Source organism: Squalius cephalus (genome assembly GCF_949319135.1).
Source record: "Squalius cephalus genome assembly, chromosome: 1".
Classification (NCBI taxonomy): domain Eukaryota; kingdom Metazoa; phylum Chordata; class Actinopteri; order Cypriniformes; family Leuciscidae; genus Squalius; species Squalius cephalus.
Window position 1 is genome coordinate 13,776,981 of NC_137122.1, and position 19,659 is coordinate 13,796,639.

At 36.8% G+C, this 19,659-nt stretch overlaps 3 protein-coding genes across 5 annotated transcripts in view; 1 reads left to right on the forward strand and 2 right to left on the reverse strand.

Annotated features, from left to right (window-relative positions):
• Positions 1 to 19,659, reverse strand: part of LOC307163322 (uncharacterized protein) — a 326,027-nt gene that overhangs the window by 166,321 nt on the left and 140,047 nt on the right. The window lies entirely within an intron of this gene.
• Positions 1 to 19,659, reverse strand: part of LOC307162833 (uncharacterized protein) — a 302,806-nt gene that overhangs the window by 128,712 nt on the left and 154,435 nt on the right. The window lies entirely within an intron of this gene.
• The window catches only part of LOC307162607 (uncharacterized protein), a 73,303-nt gene continuing 64,461 nt past the window's right edge, over positions 10,818 to 19,659 (forward strand). For 2 of the 3 annotated variants that reach the window (XR_013821946.1, XM_079878050.1), the window contains exons 1-3: positions 10,831 to 10,955; positions 17,027 to 17,297; positions 17,808 to 19,378. Coding sequence is in view for 1 of the 3 variants with exons in the window: in XM_079878050.1 (XP_079734176.1) it covers positions 17,240 to 17,297; positions 17,808 to 19,378 (1,629 nt within the window). In the remaining 2 variants the exon portion in view is untranslated. Of the gene's footprint in view, positions 10,956 to 17,026; positions 17,298 to 17,807; positions 19,379 to 19,659 lie in introns of all 3 variants that reach the window. The other variant, XR_013821945.1, reaches the window with a different exon arrangement.

Genomic DNA, 19,659 nt, shown 5'->3' on the forward strand with positions numbered 1-19,659 from the left:
TAAATTAACTCTCCTGGGAGTTTATATGGCTCCAGAGTCAGTGTTAAAATATCAGTGTTAAATTAACACTCAAGAGTGTTAAAGGTAATGAGCTCATTAAGTGATTCATTGAGTGATAATTGACTAATATTGAAGACACCTGATGTTAACAAGCAGAATCACCAAAGGAGAAAATCTAATTTTTTAAGACACCGTTATGGTGATCAGTGTTTGTTTTAGTTGGGCTCTTGACCCTTAAATCATTAACTTTAGATTTTGTTTGGCTGTTGTATCTGAGTTATAACTCTCAGTTGAACAAAGAGAAAAGGTGATCAGGTGGTGTTGGTTATGATTTGATAATCATAATTTGACCTGAACATCAACTCTCATTTAGAGAGTCAGATTTACCTTGTTGATTACAGCAGCCTGTGATTCTACAGCAAATGATTTTTTATCATTATCAATATAATCCAAAATATTTCTTTAAAATTGTTCTGATAAAAATACTTAGAAAATTACTTTATTTAGACACACAGACATCAATAATCAGCCTGTGAATCTCAACAATGGTGACAATAATAAAGCAGTTGCAGTGCATTCTGGGTGCCACCAATCAAAACTCATTAATGGCTCCCATCATGCATTGCGGTATGAATAAATTATGATCTGAATTGTCTTACTAATTTCCTTTTCCTAATTGAATATTCTGTTTGTCACCATAGTTGAGATTCATACACTGATTCTTGATGTCTGTGTGTGCCTAAAAGAAAGATTTTGTTTTATCAGAACAATTTTTAAGAAATCCTTTAGACTAGTTAGAAAAAAAGTTCTTATGCTGTAGAATCACAGTGATGCTGTAATCAACAATATACATTTAAGTCAGAGATTAGACTCTAAATGAGATCAGTGATTCAGGTGAAATTATGATTATGTCAAAACATAACCAACAAAACCTGATCAACTTTCTCTTTGTTCATCTAGCAGTTATAACTCAGATACAACAGCCAAAGATAATCTAACGTTAATAGTTTAAGGGTCAAGAGCCCAACTAAAGCAAACACTGATCACCATAACGGTGTCTTAAAAAAATTGATTTTCTCCTTCAGTGATTCTGCTCGCTAACATCAGGTGTCTTCAATAATGCTCAATCATCACTTAATTAATTACTTAATGAGCTCATTAACTTTAACACTCTTGAGTGTTAATTTAACACTCATATTTTAACACTGACTCTGGAGCCATATAAACTCCCAGGAGAGTTAATTTAACACTGGACTTTTTGCTGTGTACGTCATCCAGGTAATTCTCGCCTACTCTTTTGGATTCGTACATACTTTTTCGCTCGCCTACTCTTTTTCCCATACTAAATAGTAGGGAAGTATGCGGTTTCGGACGCAGCCAAAGACTTCCATCAACCCGCCAGTACACCACGTGATTGGCCGCCTCAGACCAGGCACAAGGAGACCAGCCAACGAACGAACGGGAAACCTGTTCTGTTGTTACCACGACAGAAGGGAATCCCCAAAAGCAAAAACGAGCAAGTACCTCCAGACTCTTAAGCTGAACTGGTGTATTGATATAAATTTAATAACCTGTCTAAGAAACGATAGAAGGGTTAAATTAATGATTGATGGTCCGTTCCAGGTCATGTCTTATAAGTGCATATAGAATCTTGAGATTTCATCATCTCACTCTTAAACCCATTCTTTTTCTAAACTCTTTTTCACTCCCTTTCTTCAGCAACTTGTATGAATGTGTGTGTATGCGTGTGCGTGTGTTTGTGTTAGATATTAGTTTTATGTGTTAGTATATAATCAATAAAGTATTGTTTGTATTTGAAAAGAGATTACTTGTGTTATGTGCTTACAAATTTATTGTCTTGAACTTCGATCTAAGTTACCGATGCTTTTACCCTTGATTTAGTTCTTAATTTATTGTTAGCTGGGGATTATTCTTTCTTGGCCAGGAAGATATTATATTTCCTAGAGTTAATAATTGTTTATGCTTTCTGTTCATTGGATGAACTGATAAAATTATCATACTATTGATTCTGCTACAGTAAATTCTGAAAATAATTAAATTATTAATTATTGATCATACTTCGTTATGAATAATAATTAATTATATTTATACGGGCGTATAAACGCTACAAGCCACATCTTTTATAAAAAATTATAGGGTTGCTGTCACAAAAAGTGCCCATTTCAGGCTTTAGTAGCCTATAGCATAAGTGTAAAATTATATGTAAATTGTATGGTGCATGGTACAATTTCTGGTAAGCTATGCTTTTTTATTATTTCAATTCAATTCAATTATTGTGATATGACTTAATATTGACTCATTTGGATAAATATTAGGTACTCAAGAGGCGTTAATTTTTCCCAAGAAAAAAACAACTAACGTAATGCTGTAAACATACAGACAGCCCTATCAGCTGGTAGTATTATTTAAGGTTAAAAATAACTCAAATTAAATATAATGCATTTTTTTTATTATAATAACAACATTATTTAATGATATAAGAAAAAATATAATAAATATTTAATATAGAACACATATTTAGCGAAATACCCTCTATAGCTCTTTTTTCTTGCCAACTACGTGCTATATTATGGTCATCAAATGGCTTTCCTGAGGTAAATGTGACATAATTGTTCTCCAGCTATGTTATTGACCTCTTCACGCTGATTTAAAAAAGACTGATTGATCGATATTTTGTATGAGGAATATACATTTCGGTAAGTTGTAGCCTACTACTGTATCTTTCAACAGTGTTCTTGTTACTATTAGCTAGTAGAGATGATCGGTTCACGTGCGCTAGGGATCTGTCACGTCACATTTACAAACGCCAAAATGGTATTTATTGTTTGAATTTCGTAATAATATTGACAGAATCTGAGAGTTGAGAATGATTCTTTTATATCATAAAGTAACCTGCTCTGTCTAGAGAAGTCTGTTGGTCTCCGTGACCGTGTCCTCTTTGCTTCGCGATTTTTATGTGCGTGAGAAAATGGATGTGTGGCGTGAGAGCGTGTAAAAAGTGTCAATTGCGTGTGTCTCACGGTGAATGCGTGAGAGTTGGCAGCTCTTTTACGACTCTTAGTACTTCTGTCCAACTTCCGACTTTTTGGTTATTTTTTTTGTAGCTAGATATATATCATTGGTTGCATCTAAATGTGAATGAGGGTACGGTTATTGATAAATCTAATTGTTAGTGTTTTTCTTATCATTTAGGGGGGCTTAGGAACATTTTGGGGTAGCTAATTAGGCCTAACAACGTCCCTGGCGGCTAGTGACTTGACTTGACACGAACTTTAGTAAGTTGCTCTGTTTCATTTTAGTTTAACATACTTAGCTAAACTTAAGTGTCCCTCTGTGAAATGTGCTCGTCGTTGTGAAGGGGGGATGGGCTGTTCGCAGTCTGACTGCGAAATGCGCTACGCGGGCATTGAGAGCACGAGGGAAGATTTTCAGAGAATAACTGATTAAAAAACACAAGTACACATTCAAACAATACAATTTCACAGAGAAAGTTCATAGCAATAAAGTACTTGCATGTGGTGCAGGTAACTTACTGTAATTCAATGTTGCCACTGAAATGTTCAGATTATTTTAGAAATGTACTGGTAGTAACAAAATAACAAAGCTGATTATTCACAACATAATATTTATTGACCAGTTAATGGCTTTAAAATGGTATTTGAGAGAAAGAGGACACCTGTAGTAACGTTAAGTTAGGCTAACGTTAAACAAAAACAGACCAAACTGTATTAACCTGCTTTTGTTATTCATAACAAATGCCAATGACGACAACAGAAATCAGCTAAATTATAGGCTATATCAGCAATATGAAGACACAGTTGTACAGAATATGTTGAATTGAATGACTAAATCAATCTAAGACAATAAGTCAGTAATTTCCATTTGTTCATTAGATCAACGTAGTTAGCATCGCGGCTAAAACCTTCATACCAGATAACAAGTGGTAAACACTGTAAAAACGTAGTAATGTACCCACCCAACACGTTTATCTCACAGTGATCTCTCCATATGACCACAATGTGAGTTCACAGTGAGCTAAAAGTGTAACCGCACTGTGCACTCACTGTGTGCTCATATTATGGACACTAGGGCTGGGCGATTTAAATCGCGATATTGTTATGCGCATCTCGTCAGTAAAGCCGGTTCCTTGATTAGTAGTAAATCACCATCACCTGCTTTCAGATGAAGCGGCATTTAGGGCTGAGGAGATAATTAAGTGATTAATTTAGTGATGATTGAGCATTATTGAAGACACCTGATGTTAACAAGCAGAATCACTGAAGAAGAAAATCACAAATTGTAAGTTACCATTAAGGTGATGGGTGTTTGCTTTAGTTGGGCTCTAGACCATTATATGTTTACTTTAATATCTACTGTTGTTTGTCTGCTGTTATTGATTTATAACAGTTACATGAACAAAGTAAAATGTTATGTTATAGTGTTGGTTGTGTTTTGACATAATCATGCTGTGATCTGAAAAAGGAAACTTATTGAGATAGTTTGGTTTAACTTAGCAGCAGTTTAGTGATTCTTCAGCCTATGATTATCAATACTTTACTTATAATTCAAAATATTTAATAAACATTTTTCTGATCAATAGACATTCAGATAAATTCATTTAAAACACAGACATCAATAATCAGCCTGTGAATCTCAACAATGGTGACAATAATAAAGCATGTTGCAGTGGCTGCCACCAATCACAACTCATTAATGGCTCCCATCATGCATTGCGGTATGAATAAATTATGATCTGAATTGTCTATGTAATTTACTTTTCCTAATTGAATATTCTGCTCCTCACCATTGTTGAGATGCATAGTCTGAATCTTGACATCTGTGTGTGCCTAAAAGAATGATTTTTTTTTTTTTTTTTTTTTTACAACTTTTAAGAAATCCTTTATATTATATAAAAAAAATTCTGGGCATTTATGCAGATTCACTAACCAACAACATAAATCGAAGTCAGAAAGAAGGATTTTAATGAGTTCAGTGATCAAGTTCAAATGATGATTGTCATAACATAATCAACATCATCAGATCACTTTATTCTTTGTTCAACTGGTGATTTTAATTCAGAAACAACAGCCAAACAAAATCTAAAGTTAATAATATATGGGCCTAGAGCCCAACTAAAGCAACCATTGATCGTCATAACGGTAACTTACAATTTGAGATTTTCTCCTTCAGTGATTCTGCTTGTTAACATCAGGTGACTTCAATAATGTTCAATCATCACAAAATTAATCACTTAATTATCTCATTAACTTCAACACTCTTGAGTGTGGACTCATACACTCCCAGGAGTGTTAACTTAACACTAGAGTTTTTGCTGTGTACAAAGAGCCGTAGTTAACTGACAAGCTGAGCCATATCGCATTAATTATCGCTGGCGATACGTCCGCGATATGGCTCAGCTTGTCAGTTAACTACGGCTCTTTGTAGTCAATGCCGCTCCATCTGAAAGCAGGTGATGGCGATTTACTACTAATCAAGGAACCGGCTTTACTGACGAGATGCGCATAACAATATCGCGATTTAAAGCGCCCAGCCCTAAGACCAAAGAGCCCAACTACAGCAAACACTGACCTCTACAATGGTGACCAAACTCTTCAAACAAACTTCAACATGTAAACCTCTTAAACATAATTTCTAAACATCGAAACTTCCCGCTATAACTGTCTAAGAATGTTAGGGGGGATAACTAAACATGTTTGAAATGTTTATAGAGAGTGTTATCCTACCTTTTAGGAGAACATTCTGGTTACAAAAATAAAATTAGCTACAGAAAATATTACAAGAACATAACATAATGCTCTCAAAACATTCATAGAACAATAACATTTCTAGCTGGGATGAGCTCATATTGTGGTCATAGTTTGAGCACACAGTGAGAGCGCTGTGCGGTTACACTTTTAGAACACTGTGAACTCAGATTGCTGGCGTTGTGACCACATGGTGACATCACTGTGAGATCATAGTGTTGACTGGGTAGGCTATCATAGCCTACATTTAGTTTATATATGTGTGTGTGTGTGTGTTTGAATATATAGTGAGTACACTCTGTATTTATATTTATTTGGCGAGTTTACAAACCTTGTAACGGAGAGCCGAACAAACGGCGGAAGCTGCAGGCTTTGATGAGGAGAGCCGTTACTTTCAAACTCGATGACGTCGATCAGCTGAGCTTTGTTGCGGCGAGCAGCGCGAGCACATAGACTGCGCGAGCATCACTGAAGCGACGACAGCAGAGGAATAGCAGCAGTTTCGTGACAGAATAGGGGTAGACTGAGTACAGTTGAGACACTTTTTGCGTTTTGATTTTTCACACAAAAATAGATACTGAAAAGAAGTGAATTTCCACATGACATGCCACATGACATTTCATTAGCTTGTAGACTAAGATATTATCAATCAATAATACCCACAAGTAGTTTATATTTTCCACAATTAGCTCATGAAAATAAGGTGCTTTTTGTCTCAACCTCGTCTCAACTGTACCCATATGTGGTACAGTTGAGACAGTGCATGGTACAGTTCTAATGATGTAAAGGTAACTAACCATTCATTATAAATATAAAAAATAAAGACAAATAAAGAAAATAACAATTGGGCAACATTTTTGTTTATTCAACCATTTATATTCATTCATTTTATTTAAATTAGCACTGGTTAAAATTTATAAAGCAGGAACAAGATATGAAACAATATTTATTAATAATACACAGTTTAAATATCACAAATATCAAATTTTATTTTCATTTGCGTCATATGCTGGCTAATTACGGCGTTTAACCTGTTATCATAACACTGAACAACTAAACAGTGTGTTTCCTAATAGAACGGGGGTACAGTTGGTACACGTGTGTCTCAACTACACTCTAAAAAGAGATGTGTTAAAAAACAACACACAAGATGTGTTGATGGCATTTTGACACATGTTGTGTAGATTTTTAACACACAATGTGTGTTAAAATGTAACACTGGAAACACTCTAAAAAGAGATGTGTTAAAAAACAACACACAAGATGTGTTGATGGCATTTTGACACAATGTGTGTTAAAATGTAACTCTGGATAGAATAGCACTGGGTGGAGGAAAAAAAAAAAATTATAGGTATATTTTATATGGTATCCCATAAAATGCTCTAAAATAAATAAAGCAATATATTCAAATAAATAAATTAAATCTTAATTCATGAACACTTAAAGATTAACGGTTGTTTTTTTGCAGCCAATCACATCATGCCTCTTTTTCAATGTCTTTTTCAAATGCTGCTTTCACTTGTTATTAATAACCAGATTGACTTTATTTCTGTCAGACTCTACAGAAGCTCTTATTGAGAATTAACAGGTTTTGGTGTTGATTATTCATTGAATGTTTCATTTAAAGTCACCAGAATCGTGATTAGTGTCAGCTTTATTTGGGCTCTTGACCCTTGACTCTTTAACATTAGTTTTCTCTGATTGCTGTAAATGTGTATTTAATTTGCACATTTGAAACAGCAGAAATAATCATGAGAAAAATATGCTCTGATGATAATATTATCATCATGAACATGTAAGATTGTTCAGCTGAAGCTTAGAAAGAGTTTAATATTTGAAAGATGAGTGTAATACATAATAGATTAGCATAATGAAATTAACTTAAAATTAATTAATAAATACACAGTTCGTACCGAATCTTACAGTCTAAGGTATCAAACAGACATCAAGAATCAGCACATGAATCTCAACAATGGTGACAAACAAAATGCTTCATGCAGCAATGCATGCTGGGTGCCACAATAGTGCAAATCTCATCCATGACTCCCAGCATGCATTGCGGCATGAAGCTTTTCATTTGTCACCATTGTTGAGATTCATGCGCTGATTCTTGAGGTCTGTGTTTGACTAATTTCTGCTGCAGATTAAAATTTTCAGAAAACATTTATTTTATTATTCTGCACTGCTGGATAGCATGATGCCGTGTCACAGAATAATTATAACTAACAGTACATAAATAAATTAAATGTGCACCATCCATTTACTCATAAACCTGATCAGATCTGCACTTGTTGATTATTACATCATCAAGAAACATCTGATCATATTTTCACTCGCCATAACAAATGTATTTTATTAAAATACAGTTAAAGCAGCCAGAGAAACACTAAAAGAAGAGTAAAGGGTCAAGAGCTCAAATAAAGGAGCCATTAATCACGATTCTGGTGACTTCAAATAAAACATTCAGTGAAACATCAACATCTAAACCTCTGTTAATTCTCAATAAGAGCTTGTCTATGTAGATTCATGATGTCTAAAACATCCAAATGTCCAAACAAACTCTTTATTAAACGTCACTGGACTCCATAAACACAAGTTAACAATACGTTTCAGTGTTCATCCAAACACTCAGTTGTAAAAACACAGGAAGTAACTCTGGCAAATACACACCGACTACAGTCACATGTGACACATATCTGACACAAGTTGTGTAACTATAACACATTAGTGTGTAAAAGGTTTCAACACACTTCTGTGTAAGAAGAATAACACATTAGTTGTGTTAAAGGTAATACACAATGTGTAGTCCTTATAAACACAGAGATGTGTTAAGAATCGACACAGGTTGTGTGTTAAATTTGACACAACATGTGTTGTCCCTGAGCACACTCACTACATGTGTTAAAACTGACACAATATGTGTTAAAATCTACACAACATGTGTTAAAATCTACACAACATGTGTTGTCCCTGAGCACACACACTCCATGTGTTAAAATCTACACAACATGTGTCATTTTTAACACATCTCTTTTTACAAGTTGTGTTGTTTTCAACTCATCATTTTGAGCGCCGACACTCACCATCATTGTGAATTGTATGCAGTGTTTGCTATGTTCTCAGACAAACAGGCCAGTGTAAATACAAGTTATTTATATACAATATTTTGTCAGTTGCTTCATTTTAATAAAATTCAAAGTGCAAACTCGGTTAACCTTTATTTCTTTATGAACTTTTGTCAAAAGCAGCATTATCAATTAGGGGTTGAAGTGTGAATAACTGAATAATGTCCAGTACAGTGAGTCTGTCCAGTCATTGAGCTTGAAACATTGTCTTGTACTTTGTGTGCACATGCATTCTGTTCTCGACTATTGATTAAACGGTTAATATTGTTGCATCTGGCCCTTTCGATTTATTTTTTAAAATGACACAATTTGTGTGTTAAAATGACTTACACATTTATTGTGTTAAATTTGACACAACATGTGTTGTCCCTGAGCACACTCACTACATGTGTTAAAACTGACACAACATGTGTCATTTTTAACACATCTCTTTTTAGAGTGTATCCCCCGCTGACCACCTCGCACATTTCTCTAGATTTTGCAATTACCTTGCATGACACAATACCATGAAATATGTTTTTAGGGCACAGAATAACGTTTGTGGTGATACCAGTTACGTTTAACAGTCATAGGGATAATAAGCTATTCATTGTGGAGAGTGCATGGTGAAGTGAACGTCCTACTTTAGAAAAAAAAACTTTTCCCGATATCTTCGGATTGGAGATGCGTCCATTGTTCAAATTTCCCACGATCAAAGGACACTAATACGCATGTGCACAGCAAAAATCACAACTTGTGCTTGCTACGAACGCAAGTTATTTAAGGTGTCTCAACTGTACCTTTGTCTCAACTGTACCCAGTCTACCCAAACTTTTCTCCTCCTGGTTTTTCTTCTTCATATTATTATTATTATTATTTAGTGTTGTTGTTTAAGGTTTAAATTAATCAATAAAATAGGCCTATACTAAATAAATGTAACCCAGGTGAAAATACGTATACTGTTAAATGTATAAAAAATGCATTAAAGTATATTTGTATTGTAGGCCTACTAAAAACACTCAAGTACATTTTTAATACATTTAATAGTATGTCTTTTAACCTGGGTATGTATACTGAATCAAACTTAAGTAGCCTATAATAATAATAATAATAATAATAATAGGATAATAATAATCTTATTCTGGCCTCACTGAACCATTGGGTTCCTCCAGATGCTGGCTTTAACATAAGAGATCTTCCAGGAACCACTTAAATGTTAAAAGATCTTCCAATAACCCTTTTATCGCATTCAAGTTCCTCTATTATCTCCCAAAGCACTTTGAGGTCTCGTGGTAATGAAAAGGTGACTCCAGAACCTCTGAACTAAATACAAAGTGCTTAAAGGATCCCATAAGTTCCAGCAAGAACCTCAAAGATTGTCAATGCTCCTCCAGTAACCCTACTATAGGAGAAAGATCTTAGAGGCACCTAAATTACATTTTGAAGTTCCTTGAGTATCCGCCAGGATATTTGAGGCTCCTTTAGTTTTTACAGTGTATACTTTCAATGCATTGTTACAATGATCATTTTCAGCACATAGTTAAAAAATATTCATAAAATATATTTAAGAAAAGTGCTAAATAAATATACTTATAAAAAATAAACAGAACTTTCACTTCAAGTATATTTTTTGTAAAACATATTTTTTTGTGAAAATATACTAAAATACAATTATTTTAAAGTGTGTTAAAAATTGTATTGTGAAAATAGACAAAAGTATGCTGCTAATATACTTTTTGTATATTTAAAAATAGTAGGCTACATTTTTTATTAGTATATTTGCAATGTACTATTAAAACAGGGAATATATTACAAATACAACAAAGTATACTTTTTTTTTCACTAGGGATTGTAAAGAAGGACTTGCTATTTATGTTCGGGGTAACGGGGATTAGCCAATCAGCGCTTTTGTTTCGCGGTCACCGAAAGGACATCTGTTTGCGCTGACTGAGGTCTCGTTTTGAGATAGTAGTGAGAGTGACCACGGGCAGCACATCGTAGATATTTCTGAAGTGCATAGTTGTCGTCTGTGTCGTTATCTGTGCATGTGTGCGTTCAGAGACATGTGAGTACCCTGGTGTAAATGTTTACGTGTGTTTTGGTGCCTTAGGTTTTTTATGAGTGTTGTCTACTCTGGGATACTCAGTTGCAATGCAGTATGTTAGCATAAAGTTCGCTAGCATTATGCTAATGCATAGTATTACTAGTGTTACACTACTATTGTGTTTATGTGTGTACTCACCTGAGATTTATTGTTATTATCGGAGTGTTTACAATGGTTGTGTAATAGAGAACTATGTTTTTTGGGTTGATGTTACTGAGACCCAGCAGTAAAAGGCTGTTGTTTAATTTAATAAGGAGCTAATGTGTGTTATCTGGTATATTATTTGGTTATTTGATATAAGCAGCTAAAGTTACTTGAAGGGAAAGTTGTACTAATTACCATTTATTAGCTTTACTTATTGCATCATGTGTCGTTTAATGCTGATATTTTTCTTTGTATTGTTTATTGTAGCACCACACATACTGTACACTCAGGAAGACAGATAATCATCTGCTGTCTGTCAATAAATCCATTAAAGAGCATTAGAGCATTCGATTACATTCTTACCGATGCACCACAGTGGTCACCTATTCTCAACTAGCTACAGTTACAGTCCTAGCTATCAAGTCACCATTACAGACATAAGTGGTTGTTTCACCAGTGTTTGATTAAAATTATTTAAAAATCTAAATGTTATTAAGCTGCAATTTTAATATTTTTATAATATTAAACTAATTTTAAAAACATAGCAATGCATTTTATTAAAGGAAAAGATACTGCTAAATGCTTTACATTGAGCCTATAATGAGCCACGTGAGACATTAAATCAATACTGATAAATATGAATAGCGATGTAGTCTTGGAACAATAGTGCTTTGTGGTGATCTTTATCTGATCATTTTCAGTTTCTGCACATATAAAATGTTATTATTTTAATGACTGCTTTGAGAAAAACCACTTTTATGATCCCAGACTAAGGTTACAATTTAAATTTCTGGATTGTTTTGAAAGAGTAATATAAAGTGAAGTGTTTATTTCAAAGTGAATTTTTTTTTTTTTCAGATTACATGATTTGTCAGTGTATTTTACAGTTCTTTAAAGTAGGTAATGCAGAATAGGTGTTCATATTTTACTCTCTTAGTGTTCTTGTTGTAACTCTGTCGGTGTTGCGAGAGGCAACACTCTTGAAAGTGTCAAACTAACATTTTGAGGGTTGTTCCCATATTTACACTTTTAAAGTGTTGAAATTAAGTATATTGGTGTTGATTTCCAGATTTCAAATTTACTGTGTAGTAATTAATGTAGTTATTATAAGATCAAACTATATATTTAGATTGATCTGGACATTATGCTGCTGTAATCTGTAGTGGTTGAGGAAGATGAGTGTCATTGTTTTGTGTTATTGATATTTTATCCATGTCATAGTATGATAAATAACAGTATTGTCTTTCAGTAGGGCAGTTTTACAGGCTTTTATCATGTATCCTTTATTCATTACAGCGAGATGGTCTTTCTGCTGGGCCATAGGCCTGTCGCACCTTCAACGGTGCCTTTGGTGGACTATGCATGGCAGAGGCGTCCTCTTCTCTGAGGCAGGCCTAAACCTGTCCGCATACCGCATGGTTTTGCTGCAGGGTCTTCAGCTGGAGATCACCGCTCATTGACGTTTCGCCCCTTAACCCAGAACGTCTCATGGTGGCGGGGCAGTGAACAGGGACGTCTCCCTGACACCCCCTGCAGCAAAACCTAATTAGATGTTACACCCCAAGCTAGTGTTGTCAAAAGACCCGGTACTTCGGTACCAAGTCGGTACAAAATTTTTTTTTGTAACATTTTCTCAAACCCGGTACTTGATGCGCGTGCATGCCCGAAGCGCGTGCAGTTGCGTCCTCTTCATAAAAGCGCTGATGGCGAACGGCGGTGCTGCTGCTGATGTGGTGCTGATGTTTTTGCGCGTGCAGATACGTTATTTCAAATGGCGCGCAGCAAGCGCGCTCATAATAGAAGCGGTGCGCCTATGTTCATGGATGCATAGCAACGACAGATGCCACGGGAGAACAAGCGCTTGTGGAAAGGAGAAAGCGGAGCGAACTGCGCTCTCCATGATGACGAGGAAGTATTAGCAAAGAATTAATTGATTTCTAGCCCTTGCATTAGCTTTACTACTAGATATGTTTATGGATATGAGAAATAAAAAGCCGCCATTAATATCAGTCCGTCAGAAAAGCAGTTCTAGTCTTATTCTTGGCTGGATAACTCTTAGCAGGTTTAAAAAGCCCTTTTAAAATTTTGGATTAAATAAAAGTACAGTCAAGTCAAATAAAACACATTTTATCTCCTGTATAGTTTGGTAACGCTACAATAAGATACCAGGCATTCATTAACATTACTTAATGCGTTATCTAACATCAACACATTGAGTGAACAATATATTTTTACAACATTAATTAATGTTTGTGAATGTTATTTAATACAAACACTTGATTGGTTATGTTTGTTCACTTCATTCATTGTGCATTAAATAATGTCAACAGAAATAATGTTAACTTTTGATTTTAAAAATGTATTTTTAAATTAACCCCTAAAGGAGAATAATTGCGACAGCATATAACTATTGTTTATTGTTAGGTCATTTTATCTAATGTTCTCTAACAAATGGAATCTTATTGTAAAGTGTTTTTAATACTACAGTTTCCATCTTTGTAACCGTGATATACACTTTAATATATGTAAATTTAATCTAAAGTAAGCTTTGGTACCGAAATTGGTACCGAGAACCGTGGATTTTCACTGGTATTGGTACCGAATACTGAAATTTTGGTACCGTGACAACACTACCCCAAGCCTTGTCTCGTCGTTTCAGCCAGAGCCAGTGGCTTGTTTTCTCTGCTTCCTCAGAGAGCTCTTTGGAGCATCTGCTCAGTGTGGCTCACCGTAGTCCCAGGTCCCTGAGCAGACGTGATGTTGATCTGCCCACAAAGCCTCTGGCTCCCACCTCCACCGGGTACAGCGGCCTCACACTCCATCCACTTTCCCTGCACTCTGCAACCAGATCTGCATACTTTGCCTTCTTTCTCTCATAGGCAGCTTCCAGTCCCTCCTCCCATGGCACTGTCAGCTCGATCAGTATTACTGACTTCACAGCTGTAGACCACAGCACCACATCTGGTCTGTGGTTTATACTCACAAGCCTGGTTTATACTCGACGCGTCCGCACGAGCGCGAAGGTGCGCGTGGCAAAAATGACGTCATTGCGGTGTGGGCGGTCGTGCGCGTTGGGTTCGCAAGACCCAATTTCGCCTAGCGGTGTGCGCGACATTTATTGTAACAACGCGCGCGGTGCCGCATCCGAAGATGAACGACTTCGAGCCGAATCTGGCCGAGCTCGAACTTCTCACCACACCGGCACCCAGTTTGCACATATAAATGAGTTGCTTACATTTAAAAATGAGCAGTCAATAGCATAAAAAGTATTTTTAATGAATATAAAGGTCCATGTTTAATAAAAATGTTCACGAAACTTAATGAAATGTTTAGTGAAATTAGAAAATATGAAAGAGATCGTTAATTTAGTTGTGTTTTTAACACATTCTAATATCCATATATTTTGTTTTATTGTCACGAGTAATAATCTCAGGGTTTACTGGGGTTTACACGATTCTTTTTGTAGTGTGGTATTGGTGGTGGTGTACTTGTCACGTGTGTAGGCTATAGCTTTCTTCTTCTCACTGCTGATTCCTGGTGGTTTAGAGGACAATTACTCGAGTCGCCCCCTATCTTTTTTAAAGAATAGTACAACGGCGAGCGCGTCAAGTATAAACGCCTCGTCCGTTTCGGGAGGTGCGCGCGCAGTCTGCGGAGACTCGCGCTGCGGAGCCAGGCGAAAGTATAACTAAGGCTTTAGGGTGGTGCTGCATATCTCCTGTGGGACCTGGAGCTGCCTTCCCAAGTCTACTTCCATCGTCCACACCACCCCTGATGTTAATAACTTGACGGGTTGTCTCTTGCTGGTATGCATTGCGTGTTCCCCCTGCCTGATGAAGTGGATCCTGCATCGGCTCTCTGGTGGACTCTGGTTGTTTGCCTCCTGTTGACTTTTCTCCAGCACCTCTGCCAGCTTCCTGAGCACTTGGTCGTGCCGCCATCTGAGCCGACCGTGTCAGTGCTGTTTTACAGCCCGACAGAATATGCAGAACAGAATAATTATTCATATTCTTTTCTTTATTTCTATATAGCTGTATATTAAGGCAGAAACAAAATAATGTTAGGATTAGCAATACAAATAATGAATGGATTGTTATTTCTCACAGGGTTATTCACTTGAGCTTGTGTTTCTGGTGTCCCACTTTCACATGCGTATGAATGGAAGTCAGTGCAAGGAAAAGTCGAGTGTGAACAGCCGTTAATAATTCAAAACGTTTTTAGTAAAATAGGCTAAATATCAATTAGGGATCGACCGATATGGATTTTTTAGTGCCGATGCCGATACCGATTTTTTTTCATCCGCCTTAGCCGATGACCGATACGGGCTGCCGATTTTCTTGGGCCGATATTTGGAGCCGATACTGCTTTTGCTCACTCAATTTAAATCATAAAAATGACACAATGATGATAACAAATGTTACAAGTCTCAATTTAAAAAAGGAACATTTATTGAACTTAAAAAAAAACTATATTTGACAAATATTAAAAACATGTGAGGTAGAACATGTAAAAAAAAGTTCAGTGCTAAAATTACTGAAAATAAATATTTAAGCATAATTCTAATTCTTTAAGTAAATTCTGAAAATAAATATTTAAGCATGAATAAAATAATTACACTATTGCACACAGTAGCAACAAGCAAGCAGCGTAATAAACGTCTGTCGTTGCTATGCAGCCATGAACTGCACTCTCCATGATGACGAGGAAGTAAGGATTCATTTATTTCCTGCCCTTTACGACTACATATATTTATGGAGATGAGAAATAAAAATCCGCCCTGTCCAGCTATGATCAGCTGTTCGGCCGAGCTTTCGATGTTGTCGTATTATTACACCACGCTTGCGGCATTCTGAAAAGTTGAGATGTTTTCATCTCGATGTGGCTTGACGCGCTTGGAAAAAACGAGCGTGTCGCTTCCATTATGAGCGCGCCTACATTTGAAATAACGAACTTGAGCGCGCAAAAGACGCGATATGTGAACAGGCCCTAAAAAATTTAGATGTTTTCATCTCACCACGGCATAGGAGCGCCTGGACAAACGAGCACGCTGCATCGCATGCGTGTCGCAACCGCGTCGCTTCTTTTATGAGCACACGTCCAAACCTCAGCCAGGTGGTCGCTGAATAAAACTCCCACAAATATCACGGAACAACAAAGGCATTATTTAATCCTATGACCAGTGTTCGTTACAGCTGCCGTATGCATATGGATAGCCTCAAACTTAGCTATTTGCAGCTCCCTAAATACAATGACAAGCAGTTTTATAGATGAGGCATTCGCGTTTTCCAGTTGGACCCACAAACTTGCTTAGTTGCACACACATATAGAGCAACGTGTTTCCACTTTTAAAGTGTATGTCAATATTTCAGCTAAGTCAAACAGTTAAAAGATGCTTTGAAATTTTAAAACTAACGGTTGTCTTGAAGAGGCTTCCAGCACTCTGCTAGTGTGGGAGGGGCAGTGCATTGGCTGCACGTGAACTGAAGCGTTTCCAGCAACACAGAGCTGCCTGCGGACGCCTGTCTGTAAATAATGCCGGGAAAAAACTATCGGCGAACGCAGCAGCTGCGTATCGGCCGATGCCGATACACGTCAAACCCGCAAATATCGGCCCGATTTATCGGCCGACCGATATATCGGTCGATCACTAATATCAATCTCAAAGCTTGAGTCAAATATGGCAACAATGGGATTCAGGCCTGGATTCAGATTTGATAATGTTTTAAAAATAATAATTGGAAGATAAATTTACCTCATTCAAGGAAAGTTTCAAGGACATATTATCATTTTATAAAAATGCATTCTGCAAATGATCATAATAGCCATTTATTTTTTGCATAGAAGTGTCATTTAGTATAAAAACAAACTCAGTAACTGATATATTTTAGATTTTGGGCAGATCAGTGAAGCTCCTCCCACACCAATTGCATCATCAACGAAGCTCCTCCCACATCAGTCACATGGTCAGTGAAGCTCCTCCCACATCAATTCACCCATAAATGCTGTAAATTCCCATCAGCTACAAGTGAAGACGAGCATCAGAGCATCAGGAAGAGCTGAAATCTGCAAAGACTGAGTTTATTAAAGAGGACAGTGAGAACATGAGTGATCCAGAACCCTGCAGAATGAAACACACTGAAGATCCTGAAGAACAAAGAGGTTGGTGTTTATTCTTCATTCATTCATGATGCTGAAGAACATTCTTGTTAGAAACATTCAAGCACTTCATCACTTTTAGATAAACAGTTCAACTATGTTCTGGGTTTTTCTTCAACAAGTGGTCAGTAATGGGAGGTTAGAGACATTTTTTATCAGATCAAGCTAAATACTATTTTAACAGTTTTATTTTACATTTATTTTATATCTGGTTCCCAATTTTGCAAGAACATTACCAGGAATTTGGAACATTTTTCTTACAGTAACGTTGATAACAGCGTTGATGATTCAGCACTGAGTGTGTCAGATATATTTACCTCATTCATGGAAAGTTTCAAGTACAAATAATCAATTTATAAAAAGGCATCAAATTATCATAATATTTTATAACAGTTGTCTACTTTCTACTATTACTTTAGGGCTCACTTTTATTTCCTTTCACTTTATATTTCTCTCTTTGAATTATTTTGATGTACTGAAAATTGAATTTAATACATTTTTCTTTCATGTCAGACCTGATGGAAGTGAAGGAGGAGAGTGAAGAACTGAGTGAAGTGAAGGAGGAGAGAGAAGAACTGAGTGAAGTGAAGGAGGAGAGTGAAGAACTGAGAGAAGTGAAGGAGGAGAGAGAAGAACTGAGTGAAGTGAAGGAGGAGAGTGAAGAACTGAGTGAAGTGAAGGAGGAGAGAGAAGAACTGAGTGAAGTGAAGGAGGAGAGTGAAGAACTGAGTGAAGGGAAGGAGGAGAGAGAAGACCTGAGTGAAGTGAAGGAGGAGAGAGAAGAACTGAGTGAAGTGAAGGAGGAGAGTGAAGAACTGAGTGAAGTGAAGAAGGAGAGTGAAGAACTGAGTGAAGTGAAGGAGGAGAGTGAAGAACTGAGTGAAGTGAAGAAGGAGAGTGAAGAACTGAGTAAAGTGAAGGAGGAGAGTGAAGAACTGAGTGAAGTGAAGAAGGAGAGTGAAGAGGAGGAGGAGAGTGAAGAACTGAGTGAAGTGGTGGAGGAACATCATGTCAAACCTGGAGAAAAACCTTTGAGTCGCTCAAAGACTAAAAAGACATTTTTAAAGAAAAGAAGAGACAAGAAATCTTTCACCTGCACTCAGTGTGGAAAGAGTTTCACATGCAAACAAAGTCTTGATGTTCACATGAGGATCCACACCGGAGAGAAGCCGTTCCCATGCCATCAATGTGGGAATAGTTTCAGTCAATTAGCAAACCTTAAGATTCACATGAGGATCCACACCCGAGAGAAGCCGTTCCCATGTGATCAGTGTGGCAAAACATTTAATGGGGCATCACAACTGAAGAGACACCTGACAGTTCATACGAAGGAGAAGCCGCATTCATGTTCTGTGTGTGGAAAGAGTTTTTCACGGCTGTATACGTTACATGCACATGAGAAAATTCACACTGGTGTGAGAGAGTACATGTGCTTTGAGTGTGAGAAGACTTTTACTACAGCTGAGAGTTTAAAACTGCACCAGAGAATTCACACTGGAGAAAAACCTTACAAGTGTTCACACTGTGACAAGAGATTCAATCACTCATCATATCTGAAATCACATGAGATGATCCACACTGGAGAGAAGCCGCATGCTTGTGATCAGTGTGGAAAGAGTTTTGTTTTTATAAGTCAACTGAAGCGACACATGAGGATCCACACCGGAGAGAAGCCGTTCTCATGTGATCAATGCGGCAAAACATTTATCTGTGCATCAAACCTGAAGTCACACCTGAGAGTTCATACGAAGGAGAAGCCACATTCATGTTCTGTGTGTGGAAAGAGTTTTTCACAGCTGAGTAATTTACATAGACATGAGAAAATTCATACTGCTGTGAGAGAGTACATGTGTTTTGAGTGTGAGAAGACTTTTACTACAACAAACTGTTTAAAACAGCACCAGAGAATTCACACTGGAGAAAAACCTTACAAGTGTTCACACTGTGACAAGAGATTCAGTCGATCAACACATCTGAAAGCACATGAGAGGATCCACACTGGAGAAAAGCCGCACATGTGTGATCAGTGTGGAAAGAGTTTCTCTTTTAAAAGTCACCTGAAGCGACACAATCAAGAAATCACAGTAAGTAGTTTATTTTCATGTGCTGAGCAACAAAGTCTCTTCTGCCAAATCTCGGGTGTCTGGTAAGCACAGGACATTTTGTTGATTGATTGGTATCTATTAACTCATGTTCAATCAACAGGAATCTGTAATTTGTCAGTTCAGATCAGTGCGCTCTCTGACAGTAGGTGGCGCTCATGTAAAGCAGAAATAAAGCACTATACAGGGCTCTAGTCTGCAAGTAAATGGAAATTCATTATAATCCATTATAAAGCTTTGAAGAGCCAGGACACGTTTTTAAT